Source organism: Neodiprion lecontei, chromosome 2 (genome assembly GCF_021901455.1).
Source record: "Neodiprion lecontei isolate iyNeoLeco1 chromosome 2, iyNeoLeco1.1, whole genome shotgun sequence".
NCBI classification, from domain to species: Eukaryota; Metazoa; Arthropoda; class Insecta; order Hymenoptera; family Diprionidae; genus Neodiprion; species Neodiprion lecontei.
The window spans coordinates 27,915,926-27,930,661 of record NC_060261.1 but is presented as its reverse complement, the minus strand read 5'-3'; the positions used below and the strand labels follow the sequence as shown (position 1 = coordinate 27,930,661).

General features: G+C 38.1%; 2 protein-coding genes across 2 annotated transcripts; one reads left to right on the top strand and one right to left on the bottom strand.

Annotated features, from left to right (window-relative positions):
• Positions 1-1,547: 1,547 nt before the first annotated feature.
• LOC107222839 (aromatic-L-amino-acid decarboxylase) lies at positions 1,548-6,412 on the top strand. The gene is made up of 8 exons (XM_015662357.2): positions 1,548-2,112; positions 2,883-3,116; positions 3,374-3,503; positions 3,756-4,016; positions 4,392-4,509; positions 4,592-4,682; positions 4,943-5,143; positions 5,247-6,412. Exons 1-8 carry the CDS (start codon positions 1,912-1,914, stop codon positions 5,565-5,567), a joined length of 1,557 nt encoding a protein of 518 aa, XP_015517843.1. The 5' UTR covers positions 1,548-1,911; the 3' UTR covers positions 5,568-6,412.
• On the bottom strand, positions 6,139-14,323 carry LOC107222846 (peptide methionine sulfoxide reductase). The gene is made up of 5 exons (XM_015662366.2): positions 14,155-14,323; positions 12,562-12,722; positions 11,002-11,122; positions 8,592-8,728; positions 6,139-7,191 (listed from the first exon to the last, which is right to left on the bottom strand). Exons 2-5 carry the CDS (start codon positions 12,717-12,719, stop codon positions 6,954-6,956), a joined length of 654 nt encoding a protein of 217 aa, XP_015517852.2. The 5' UTR covers positions 12,720-12,722; positions 14,155-14,323; the 3' UTR covers positions 6,139-6,953.
• Between the last annotated feature and the right edge of the window lie 413 nt (positions 14,324-14,736).

Genomic DNA, 14,736 nt, shown 5'->3' with positions numbered 1-14,736 from the left:
TCAACTGGCATAAAAGGCTTGTCAAGGAAATGATACGTGTATCTGAAAACAATACACTCAACGAAAGAACTGACATACAAAACCTGAATCACCTCTATTCGGACATCATCTAAACCGTCAATAGAATTTGGCATAGACTGCAGTGCAAACGATTAGGCCAGTGCACAAATAAATATGTAAACAGGCACTTGACTTTCAAATATTGTTGTTAAATTGACTATTCAGAGAACAGTTCGGATAATATATTTAGGTTGGAATTCACTTCCTCCTCGTAAACCATGCAATGAACATCGTAAGCGTTAAGGAATGTCGATTAACGTAGGTGTTAAAAAATGATCTTCCATAGTAGTTTAAACAATAAGATAAAAATATAAAGATTGGTATTTATGTATACTATGAAATAAGAACACAGTTAAAAGTATTTACATGCAACAGAGATAAAATATTGGCTCGTTGTGTAATGTTCTTAACGTGACTATTAGTGAGAAAGTGTAAGTCATGTAAGAAATGGTTTTTATTTGTATTAAAGAAACCTGACGATGGTAGGCGGGGCCTGTTGAAACGTCGTACGGAAAATAAAATTGAACGCTAAATGTGCATCGGTCCATCCTTGACCTTCGTCCAACTAATTCAAATCTTCATAATATTCTCCATGGTCACGAACATCATCTCATGGTACTCTTTGGTGTATATCAAACGGCTCGTATCACTGACAATGAGAAAGGACAACCGTCTTCCCCGCGCCTCGGAGAGAAGAAAAAAGAGAATAAATCATGTGGAATGACACCTCGTATGTCATTTAACGAGTTCTCTCCCAAAATACAAATGTAACCATGGATAATGATTTCGGAGGTCGAAGAAAACTTTACTTCCATTGCTGATATTTGATCAGGGAAGTTGTCAAGTATTACTTCGACATCCTTAAACGCCCTTGATGAAGTTACGTAATAAGGGCCTCGATTCATCTACGTCGGTACTTATTTAGTCCGTTACCATTTTGAGAAAGTTTATACGATGCATAGAAAATTTTTCGCATCACACGATATCAGTAAAAATCAATCATACACGTCTCCCTATGGTGTTACCAGAATACTTGTCTCTTCATAGACAGCTCGCTTCTAGACGCGGTCTGTGGGACATTGGATCTCAAAAGAAGGTTCATCACACATCGAACATAGATTTGTTTAAAATACGTTGCTCTCGTCTATTAAGCATGAAAAACTAGCATCGTGATCTGTTAGGAATCGTTCGGAGAGGGAGGATTGACGGTGAAAATATTGAGAAAACGAATGAAAAATAAATGGAAAAGAAAATATAACGTGAAAGAAACATGGTGCCCCTTTCACCGCGGATTATTTAGGGCAGTGCGTCGAAATTCGTTGTGAGAAAAGTTGGTTCGAGACGGAAGGTGGAAGGTAAGAAGCGAGGATATTGCACAACGAGTAATTTACTCGGGTAGTAATCAGCAGAAGTGGGAGAAGCGGATCTGGTTCCGTGAGTTTTTGCAAAGTTATGTTAAATTTTAGAGAAAGCTTAAATAGGAGAGTGCGAAGTTGCGCGCGACACTCGAAGAGGTAATCCTGCACCGATCGTCGCGTGACTGTGGAGAGTTCTTGGTTGAGTGAAAGTTTCGCCGAGGAAGGCTTCCTCGAGAGGGCAGGAACACTTGGTCACCAGTTCCTCGGTCCAACGTTTCTCGACAGGTTCATTCAGCCGCCGACAAATTCCCGTTTTTTAAATAATGAACGCGCCTCTTTCGACCAGTGAAGTGCACCACGGTTTGCCTAATTGACACGTCAGTTTCTGGATAACAAGTTGACAAGATCGAAGAAGTGAAGCGCGAAGCGTACCAAAACCTGATAAAAAATATCGCTCAACCGTCACGCTCGCCTATCCCTCGTACCGCTAGTCATGGACACCGACGAATTTCGGGAGTTTGGTAAAGCGGCGGTTGACTATCTCGCCGACTACACGGATACCCTTAGGGAACGTCCGGTTATCCCCAACGTGGAACCGGGATATCTGGGTCGCTTGATTCCCGACGAGGCACCGGAGAAGCCAGAATCGTGGCAAGAAGTCCTGGGAGACGTCGAGCGCGTCATCATGCCAGGTGTAAGTTGACGGAAGACTCTCTCCTTTGCTTTGCACATCGCTTACTTAATCGGTTCGCGACTTTCGTCAGACAGAATTTATCTGTAATACCGAGTACGGTGAACGAAAATGAAACTTTCACCTCCGGCGGCAGCGTCGTAATTGTGGAAAGTCTTTCTCCAACGTATTTCGGCCTACTTTGGATCTTACATCACCAACCGAGCCGACATGTTAATCGAAATTATTCATCATGTCACGCTGTTGTAATATTTTGATAAGATTGAAGCTAAAACACGTTTCCTTCAAAAAATTCTTCGTAATAACTTTCGATTGGCGCGTGATGCGACGGAAGTAAACCCTTGAATGGGCGGTGAAGTCTGTAATTGTTTCGAATTGTTTGACAGACATTCTACAGAATGAGAGAATAAAATCGATACACAAGCACGTTGAGGGAAAGATATCTGCATTTTTGTTTCTAAATAGTCGAAACATCTCCCCAAGATTAAGGAATACTGGACTTCCCTGTTCTTGTATTCTCACTCCAGTCGAAGTCATTTCGATAGTTGTTTCGGCACTATCCAATTGCATAAGAACCCCAAGACGATTTGCAAAACTCTGATACATTGAAAAAGAGATTTTCAATCACACTTCAAATAAATTTTCTCAGAAACACGCTCCGAAAAAACAGGAACAGTCAGGGCTGCATGATGAGGCTGAAAATTATTCCACCGTTGTTGGAAACTATGATTGACGTTAACCGATCAGTAAATGATTTTACAACTTCTATACAGATGACACATTGGAACTCGCCCCAATTTCACGGCTACTTTCCGTCGGCGGTCTCGTATCCTTCTGTCGTAGCAGAAATGCTTAGTGCCGGAATAGGCTGCTTAGGATTTTCCTGGATGACTTCTCCGGTATGCACGGAGTTGGAAGTGACCATGATGAACTGGCTCGGAAAGATGTTGGGCCTGCCCGAGCAATTTCTGAACTGCACAAAGGGTCCAGGTGGTGGTGTAATTCAGGTCAGTTACACATCCTCTTTTTACTACTGATCCATAAACCGAGTAAACGCAAAGAGAATACTTTAAGACAAAGTTTTTAACGTATGACTGGCAGGGAACCGAGGAATGATATTTTGCCTCTTCGAGATTTTGGCGATCCTTCTTTCCAAAAATCATGAGGGTTCTTTTCGTTAAAATTACCAAAAAAGTAGTTCTTATTAATTAGAGTCCGCGTGTTTTTACCTCGATCGTGGTGTTCAACATAGTTTATATTCCAGTCCTCGGCAAGTGTTGCCACTTTTGTCGGTCTTTTGGCAGCCAAAGAACGAACCACGCGTCGTATGATGAAACTCCATCCGGATTGGAGCGAAGCAGACATCAAAGCCAAGCTAATCGCTTACACTTCCGGTGAGTAGTGAAACTTACGATTAAAAACACGTTTGGTAAATATATGTTCGGATCAATTATCAATACATATGGTTTGCATGTGTCAAGAGAAATTGATATTTCAAATTTTTTTTTTAAGTTTAAGACTGACTTTAAGAGTCAAGATATTACATTTTGTACATAACACGAAACAATCAATCTACGGACGAAAAACCGCTGATTAGAAATCCGTATAGAATCAGTTCTGACGTCGGATTATTACCTCAAACACAGATCAGGCCAACTCGTCCGTTGAGAAGGCCGGACTCTTGGGTTCAATGCCAATGAGACATTTGCCATCGGACGAGCATTGCCGTCTACGAGGATCCACCCTCCTAGAAGCAATCGAAAAGGACGAAAGGGAGGGTCTGATACCTTGTTACGTCGTTGCCACTCTCGGGACCACCGGCACTTGTGCTCACGACTGCTTGGAAGAGCTCGGACCGATTTGCAACGACAAAAATGTTTGGCTTCACGTCGACGCCGCCTACGCAGGTAAGCACGCGTTGACTTGCAGTTGGTTCAATGGTTACAACCTTCAAGTCAGGGTGTTACATTCACGGAAAGAGTTGGTAAATTGGAAAACTCCAACACCTAGCTGAATTTGAAAAATGTTAAATTTACTCTTGGTGTAATAGAACATGGTTGGAAAGCATCACAAGAAGAGTAACAGTATAATATATTTTGAGACAATTCTACTTCTACGTACGTGAATGATTTTCACAGATTTTCGATGGATTGTGTTTTAAACTTCTTCATTTTACCACTTTCGTTTTCAAGCTTTGCGACAGATCTGTAAAATTTATACCCATATATAATACGTGATATAATGTATTGTTATATTTTTCTACTTTTCACGCGATGTTTCAGGCGCTGCTTTCGTATGCCCTGAATTCAGGCATCTGATGTCGGGTGTCGAATTTGCCGATTCTTTTGACTTCAATCCGCACAAGTGGTTGCTGGTCAACTTCGACTGCTCAGCAATGTGGTGAGCATCAAATTTACAAAGTGTAAATTTAATTAAATCTGATCAGCGTCAAGTTCACGTCGAATCTATTCGTCAATTTCAGGGTGAAGGACTCCAGATACTTAGTGGAGGCCTTCAACGTTGACAGAATCTATCTTGCACACGAGAAAGAAGGACAACAGCCTGACTACAGAGTAGGTTTATTTTTCTTCATTTCTTAAATATGTTCCATCGATTTATGAAAAAGAATATGGAACCGCGTTAGTGTCGTTTGATTAGTAGAATTTGGTTTTACTGTTTCTGGGTGTACATCACAGCCAAAACGACCTATTACGTTGAGGCGCAACAGTGAAATTCGGACACTTCCATATTCCACGATTGGTTGCTTTCACTACTGCCCAATTTCGTCCTTAATGAGAACGGTATTTAATGGGGTTTTCCTCTGTTCCTTCAGCACTGGCAAATTCCCCTGGGTCGCAGATTTCGTGCTCTTAAGCTCTGGTTCGTGATGAGAATGTACGGAGTTCAGGGTCTGCAAAACTATATCCGTCACACTGTAAATCTCGCAAAGCAATTCGAGGGATACATTAGGAACGACGATCGTTTTGAGATAGTAACCGAAGTTACAATGGCTCTGGTTTGCTTCCGAATGAAGGTAAGTTACTTCCTTTCTCCACTGAAGTCACATAGAACAGACTATTCCTCATTCTCATCTCACTTTATTCACTCTTTTATATCTTAAATTTTGTTCCAATCAGGGAGACAATTCAAACACCCGCGAACTTCTGGATAAGCTATTAGCGCGCAGGAAGATTTACGTGATCGCGGCAACTTACAGAGAGAAATTGTTCATCCGTTTCGTGGTGTGCAGTAGTCTCTGTGAGGCCAGAGACATGGAATTTGCTTGGAAAGAAGTCAGCGAACGGGCGACCGAGATATTAAATCCGGTTCCGCAGCAAGACGTCGCCGTAATGAGTGCGATCGAATCCAGCAAGGAACCTGCCACGAACATCGCCACAATGATTAAGGACTTGAAGATAGAGCACGGCCTGAAGGAAAAAGCACCGAAGATCTCTTGAACTCGTCGCGATTCACAAAATACTGATGTTTCTTCTATTATTATCAAGTATTATTTAGTTTGTTTTTTTTTTTTTTGATTTTTTTTTTTTTAAATTTAAAACAGGGGTTCAGTGTCGGTTGACTATCGTCCAGATCATACAATTTTCCTTTTCTAGACAGGTATTAAACCACGACTTGTCAGTCACAAACTAGGCAATTACACAGCGAGGTGCACACATTACTGCAATCAGCTGCACAGATCCGCAGAATTATCCACGTTACCATCTTCGCTCGTAACTCTATGGAATTCCACTGATACAGAATCTCCAAGTATCGTTGATTAATTTATTGTGAAAAGTTTTTTTTTTTGTTTTTAACAAGTTAATAGAATTGTTACCAAAGATTTGCCTTGTATTTTCTCCCCAACTCCAAACTCTATTCCTAGCTGAGATATTCTTTATCAATTCTCATTATATTTTCTCACTCAAATTGATGGTCGTACGTTTTTATAGTTTTCGTTATACAACGGTCACCGTGCCGAGATATGCAAAGGTTAAGGAACCTGTAATTTACGGTTAAAAGTGAAGAAGATGAGTGTAATTATTTTATTACTCTGATTGTAGATTATAGATTTAATATAAATAATTGTTATTAGCGTTAAATTGCATACGGATCACTTACAAAAATATTTTTATATATAATGTATTTACGGAAACAGCACAATTCTATAAACCGAACATCATTGAAGTTTAACTCAGAATAAGAAGTTCATTATTACCGGCTGGTTTTAATCAAAACTCTGTCATCTCATCAACCTTACAATAATTCTTCAGTCCACGACTAACTTTCCGTTAATCTGGAAACATCCTATCACAAAAATAATTATAAAGCAATTGGACAAAAGAAGAATGTAAATACTGGTTTGTAAACATCGATTTTTGCAGAATTGATCGACAGTTCGCAGTATACGAATATATATATATATATATAAATATATCATATATATGAAAAATAAACTATGGAGCAACAAATTATCAGATTCATCTGTCAACGTTAAAACGCCATTGAAATGGGCAATCTATTTTCTCGCAACAGTGAAACACCCGCATGACACAAAAAATTTTTGCAAGTCATTCGTCAGAGAAATCCGGGAGAATTTTTTGATCACACAAATTTGTCTAAATTTCTCTGTCAAAGTTTCAGCGACAATATCGTTAGATGTTCCATTTTTCCTGATAGTACTTCTGCAATTTTCTATCCATACAACGAATGGGATTCTCAAGCTGTTTTACTTGTACTACTTATTACTAATGGAATTATGATTTCGTTGCCGTTAAACTTAGTGTTACAATTTGTTTTTTTTTTTTTTTTCCCCCCCCTCCTAATTCGCCGACCGTATAAATATCCTAACAATACAACCCGTTGCCCTGATTCTCGACGACGTATTTTCGCACGTACTCGGTTGTTTCTTCATTCAGACCCAAAGATGGAAGTTCCTGTTCGAATTGACCGACGCTTGCCGCACCGGCCAGATAACCGTTCAGCTTTGCCGCCAGTGTTGATCCCAAGAGTTCCTCGCTTGTTTTCAGCCGTAATTTTTCCACGAGCCAGGGATGGGCCTGGAGCCGGTACTTTTGATGGTATCTAATCAAATAAATTGATCATGAAGATATTCTTGTATTTTTATTTTTTTTTTGTTAGGATAAAGTATATTGAATTATTTGATTGATGTTTGTGTCTGAAGATTAATATGCTAAATTATTGTCGGAGAAAAATTGAATTTGCTTCTGATTTCAGAGAGTTTCGATCTTTGAGCATGTAAAGCAAAAAAACGTGTTCAAAAAACCTTCGGTAATATTATTTACTCCATTGATAGTGTATTATGTAATAAAAATCGAACTGACGAAATTCGAATAACACAAGCTACATCCTATAAATATCACTATTTTGTCCGCATATTTGACAATTTTTATACCCAAATTGTTATAAATGTAATAAAATAGACGTGATTGTAATGTATCTCAATCTTCAAATGTCTTCGTCCGATCATTCTGAAGTCTTCGCCAATTACCGCTACTCTCAACCAGAGAACACAGGTTTGTCCTCCAACTGTTTTATTGACCACTTTTTTATATTATTTACATTAACATTTAATGATTTTAATATTTTCGATAAGATTTTTCCAATCTAGCTATTTATTGTGATTAATCAATTACAAAAAAAAAACAAGTGAGGCATCGGGGAATCGAACTCAAAACTTTCAATTCTTCCATGTACAGTGTATATAACAAAAGTTGATATCTATATTATCTCGGTGTTCTATGAAATATAACACAGATATATGTATAATACGGGTTAGCGTGTTATCAAGACATATTGCATAACGGCACACAATCCCAACTCGTATTAAATACACATTAGACGTGGATAAGGGTCAGCGGGTCGTTATTGACCTTATTAACAACCTCGAGGAGCAGCTGGAATCAATTCATCGACCCAACACTTTCAAGCAGTTCTTTATACGTCGCGTGCATTCTATATTCTTACATTAGACGGCAGTTTTAAACGTGCGTGTGAACACTTGACGTTGATTGATAAAACTTTCGATTACTATTCCCCCGGCAGAAGAAATTAAGTAGTTTCATTGATCTTTCTTTCAACTCAAATGCCATGCAACTAAGTTTTTTAACTCTTGAAGAAATTCCCGTTTCGACGTTTCGTTTTTTCATTTATCACAGTCTGGTTTAGTTGTTCAACATGCTCTTCCGAATATTTTATTTTACTTTTGTCTGTTCGTCGATTTATCCTGTTTTTCATGTTTATCGTATTTACAAGTTCAGTCGGGCGTTAGTGGAGCTTTCATTTTTAATTACTGGAAATCTAATTACTCGTTGTCTAATAATAAACACTAAACCATTATTTTTATTACTCCAATATTTTTTAAGATTCTATACGACTGTAAATTTTTCGGACCAATAAATTTATAGCAAAAAAAAAAAAACAAAGGAGCAATTAATCGTTTCAGTTATATAGAATTAACTCACTTTTCTGCTGGGTAAAATCGCTCGAATCTCTTTATTTCCGTAATGAGTGGTTCCCCGCGTTTACGCTGCTCTTTCTCTCTGGACTGTTCCGCTGTTAATCGGTCCTCCTCGTCGTGCCATAAGACAAGAGACATATACTGAAAATTACGTACAGTTAATTTATGCCAATTATAATTAGGTTCGTGTAATATTTAATAAAGAACGACGATGAATAAAAATCTCTCTGTCTCCCTTCACTTTCTTTGTAACGGTAACTTATCGCAAGCCATTTTGAAATTCTAAGCCTAATAATTCGTTCCCAGACCTTACGCAAAATGACAAATTGTCAATAGTACCAAATGACATCCACTATCCGTTGCAGTTCCAAACGTAGACGTTCGTCTGGTTCTAACGTCTATTTTTTATGGATTCAGCAAATTCTTTACATTTTCAGTGTGAATTCTAAGAACTAAGTGCTGATACAGAAGTGCAACGATCGTTAAAAAAAAAAAAATAAAAAATACTTTTTTGGCTATAAAATGTTCAACGTTATAGTGAATATCTGGGTTATCCGCTTTAACAGAATAGTTTTCCACAATGTTTCCAATTTCTCTAGCACAGTGAATATTTATATATCCTCTTGTTCGTGCAGCCTCGTGATCCAATTGATTTTGAATGCGTAAAATGTATTTTATACAACTGTTCATTGTCCTAACAGCGACTTGGGATATTATGCCGCAAGTTAGATCTGATAGAGCAGTTTGACCCTGGATTGCAAACCATTTACACGACGCCATCGCTGGGCTTTTGCAACTATTCCAAGTTATAAGCAATCAAATCCAAGGTCTTCGGTGGAAGGTCAGAAAAAAAATCACGTTTTGGCATCATACCGACGGCCAAAATACCACGAAATTCAAATCATCTGATGTTAGCATTGCATGTTGAGTCGAATTGCTTGAATGGTAACCGCTACCAACATCTGCAGTAAACTAATCTAATCAACTGATCGGCTGATAACTCAAATCGTATCTGCAATTCATTACTAAAATACAGTAAATCTTGTGACAAGGTATATGAGGAATTTCTTTGTTGCTGCAGTCATTAGTAATAACGAATACATCGAAAGAAACTTTTGAAACGGATTAAACAATGAACTATGCCACGGTGTTGTGTCAAAAAAATCTGTAATTACAATGGAAAATTAATGATGAGTAAACCAGTTCGGAGCCTGGTTTTAAAATCGTTATTTTCCTTTTAGTGCGAAGGCATTACATGTGGGATATCCCAACTCATTTCAACTATATTTATAAATAAAAGCTCGTAGTGCCACCGAAAAAATATTATATTTCTTTGAATATTAGCTCTTAATTGTAAAAACTTACAAAGATATGAAAAGATGATGAATATTAGACTTTTGTTGGGCACAAAAACGATGCAGTTCATTATTAGAAATTTTATCAGATACGACGTGTTAGAAGAATTTGAAATATGGTCAACGACTCTACACGACATGTTATATATCTACAACAGTTTGCTAATAACGGCTGATCGTCGTATTTTCCAATACGCTAAATTTTTTATTTCTCCATAAACTTAACAAATTAGCATTCTCCTACCCAACGAAAACTAATTGAAGAATCAAACGATCCACGTTCAAGACGGAAAATGTTGATAATCGCGCATAAACTTAACGGTTACCACAAGTGAGGTGAAGACATGGCGGAAATAATGGTGATGTACCTACTTATATTTGATGATACGAATACCGCACGGGAAAACGTGATGACACACTAGGAAATGCGGATTCCTAAGAATGACGTAAACCCAAGTCAATGAAGTTCCAATTGAGTCATTGCTTTCTCGAAATCTGTTTTCGATAACATCAGACAATCGGATTGCGTTAAGTTAGGTTTTAGTCTCGTCTATTTATCTAGAACAGAGCTGATATTGAAACTACAGATCTTCAGATCAGAGACAGTTTTTAATCTTATTCGGTGACAGGTTATAATTATTAAACTAAACTCAAGACAACGACTGATTAAAATTGAAAAAAAGAAAAAATAGAAAAATGAAAGATATCACCGTGCTGGGTTCAAACTCGTATGCTAAACCGTGAACGACACAAGTAATTATTATCGATATCGTAACTACTTTCTGGTATACAGCATTTAGATAAAGAATGAAGAACAAGAAGAAAAATATTGCATATTTGTTTTATCAGCGAAGAATCTCCTCAGAGCCGTAAATAAAATCGATTGAAACGAAAAGAGGAAGAGAAGGAGAAAGAGAAGAAGTCAGTCAACAACGTGGAATCTGTCTCTATACCAGTTTTTATATGTATAGAGAGACCTTGATGACGTACGAGGTTACTTGGAGTCTGCGAATATACAGACGTATAAATAAAAATTATGTAAACATTTTTATCTCTTACCTGACGCTTTATTCTCGTCGTCAATCCGTACTCGTGGTTGTTCCAAAATAAATTGAGCAGTTCCTGGTAACCGATCACCTCAGGATTGTAGTCGATGTCGATAACCTCGGTGTGGTCGCCACTGAAGGTATGAAAAAGTATAAAAAGGTAAGAAAATGCGCGGTAATAACACAGCAACGGAATTTTAAAACGGGTTGCATCGTGTTTCACCGGTTCAAAATTGCTGCAATTATGCTTGCTTCTCCGACTGAGGAATGTTTTGCAACACAAAATAAAAAGTAATCTACCAAAACCGGGCGAGAAAGAAACTTGAAGAAAATAAAAGCGATAATTCTACTGGATACAAGTGAACAATCAAGTGCCAAAATTTCGATCTGGCTATAATGTTTAAAACTTTGAAACTCGATCAGTCACCGTTACGGATAAACTAGTAGATTCATTTTTAAGGTCAAGAGCAAATAATTTTAGTCTCGTATTTATACCGTTGCAATAGCGTTTTGGAATAAGCATGGAGATGAGTGATATTTGTGCATAAAACGACACTCATCCAGAATATGATATGCGCTCTTTCGAGAATCGACAAAATATACCTCAAAATTGCATTTAAAAAAAAAAAAAAAATTAAACATGTAACATGTAATCATTGAAGATTTAATGCTCAAACTTTTATTGTTTCGCGAAAGACATCGGTGTTAAAACATGTTTTATCTTTAAACTAGAAACATCCGATTACCAATGCGCAGGCCGAACGAGACTAAATCACGTTTATTCCCGACTCAACCATAGAGTTAACTTTTTTGACTTCAAAACCGGTGCGAAAGTGGCATATTTTTCTCTAAGACGCATTTGCGGGACATATGAGGTCAACCTAAAAGTCCCAATTTTCAAATAAATATTGCGACCAGAGGTGAGTCGGAATAAAGTCCTATATGTAACACAGGAATAAAAGTCGACTTTATTCCCTTGTTACATAATGTACTATTATGAGTGACCGTTTTCCCGCCTCTACTCTGTGTCATTCGCTAAGAAAGTTTTCGTTTTTTACAGTGACTAAACAGGTATCGTTGAAAAAAAACTGTTTGAATATTGTTGGAATTACGAAAATCGAAGTACACGTAACCATTTTGCGCGATTGTCGATACTTTTTTGGCAATTGCAACGCAAAATCAGTTTGTGAGGTTTACTCTACTTTTTTAGTTAAACAAGGCTTTAACGTCAATTTATTGTTGCACAAGCATTAAGTTTTCGCAACAGTTACATGAAAATATAGTAACAGTGATCGTAATGAGAAAGAACAGTAACGGATACTAGACTTTCCGATAACAGCCAGAAAACTAATCTTCATTTCGTACCTAGAACTATATTTTTCGATTGTGGTTAAAAATGAAAATAGTTGAGGACTATGACTGAGCGGTAACCGGAACTGAAAATTTCTCTCAGTATTGCATTCCGGAGCTGTTTATATTACATATCATCGAAATATGTAATATCTAACCCATTTCCTCGAATTTTCTTTGTTTACAGTCTCATAGGTGAGTGAGTAATAAGTAGATGATTTACAGGTTCCTATAGGTAGGAGAGTCCAACGTCCCACCGGCGTATCCAACCCTGGTTCTCAGGACGCCTGGCGTCGCCCCGAAGAGCGCATCACACGCCCAGAAGCAGCCCATACCGAAGGTGGCCCTCTTGGTGACAAGTTTTTCTATTTGGCCTGGCATCGTCTACAGAAAAAGAATACATGACCATTTTTGTCTCGAAATTTAGAGTGACAAGCAACGAGTTGAAAGGCCGGAACTCGTAAGCTAAGGTACTGATCGATGATCGTAAAACTCAGTAAGCTGATTGCGCAAAGGCACGTAATCTTAGCATCTTGCAAATTTAGTCTCATCTGGTGAGAAAAACTTCAACAGAAGTAGAATTTATCAATCGAAAACGCTAATGTCTCACTAGACTAAAGTTCGTAAGGTTCATTTGTTAAACGGTAAATTACAGCTGAAATTAATCAACATGAAACATAATCATACTGTGACTATAATCACTTTGCACAAACAACTGTTGGTTCCAAAATAGTGAATTTCATTCAATGTTTTGTTACATTATCGTTACGAAGTTCAACTTCGTAATGTTTTTGTGCGGTGTTAGCAAGAAGCGTGGAACATCCAGTGGCAAATTCAAAACTATTCGTTTACGAACGTTTTTCATTTTTCTCTGTTTCTATTGATAACCTTCATGGAAAATATGTATCAGCTAACAACACACGATTAATGAAAAATTGTTTCTGCTCGTCACCGGCAACAATACAGCTAAAATGTTTAACAAAGAACCACTCCGGCCAGTGATTAAATTCGATTTGCAGAATTGAATTATCGTCAAGTAAATTGATCATATTTTTTACTCAGTTTGAAGAATGAAAAACCTGAAATTTGCATTTCACAACAGAAATCTTCAACCAACCACCGATGCCGCAATATCTGGATTTATCGAAACACCAAATTGTATGAGCTAATTTCAACACAAATTATAAGTTTTCACTCCAACAAAACGGTGGCGTGAGCTTCCAAGTTAATCGGTAGTCTGTTTTGAATTGTTAACGTCCCTCATAAAATGAAAACCGCTTATCATATCGTATGAAGCAAATAAATTTGTATTAATTTGATACTAAGAAAAGTTTTCTCCAAACTCCCGAACAATTGACATTAGACCAACGATCAACTAATTGAAACCTATAATAGCGTCACATCATATTATGTACTTCAGTAATAATCGCTTGTTTGTTAAATGATGATCAATAAATTGAAACCGATTCCAAAAAAACCTAACCATTTGTTTGTACAATATATATTTTCCGGCAAGTCCAGAAAAGAAAATAGATATTTTCAAAAACAATTTCAACGCTAATGATCAATGAGCAAATGCAGTCCCCCGTATAAATAACCGCAGGAAAGATTCTAACGGTCACAATAACGACAGGGTCCAGCGATGAACATGTTAAATTAGATTGAACCAAATAACCGTGAATTAAAATCTATTGATCAATGCACAATTCCACATCTCAAGGGCACCGCGATAGACACTAAACGTTTCACCTCTAGTTTAAGGGCGAAAAGTGACAGTGAGAAACGTTGATCCGTGAGTGGAACTTCAGTGTCTTACCTGATCGAATTGCTGCAGTTACACACAAATTCGCGTCGGACGGGCGATTCTCCAATTTTTGCAGGTGCCAAAAAGAAGGCCAACGCGTTCGGTAATGGGAGCGAAGCGGATCGTGTCTGCAAGACACAGGAGTTCGCCACTCGCGCACGAGAATGCCGCGTGGTGAGCCGCAAGTCTGCTCATCGAGCCTGTGTTCTCGATTCCTGCGCACTGCGCACTGCGCAACTCGTACACTGCGCAACTCGTGTACTGCGCAACTCGCGGTCTGCGTCGGAATCGCGGACACAAGAATTTGCCATCGCGTTGCTTCGAGCCCGCCAGGCTTCGCGTCACGTTGATGAGCAGAGAAACGCTTGATTTAATTTACCGCGTCATGTCATGAAGTTTGTTTGTGTGTAACCTGGAACCTTGTGTCAGTGGAATTTTTTTCTTTTGGTTTAGTCGCACGTTACGTCACAGAAACTGACATCGTAACGAATATAAATTCCCGTCGAAGACCTTGAACATACTTTTACGCTTACTTCAATGCATCAAGAGTCAAGTCCAGTGTTTGCAGCATGACATTGATAGTATCAAATTATT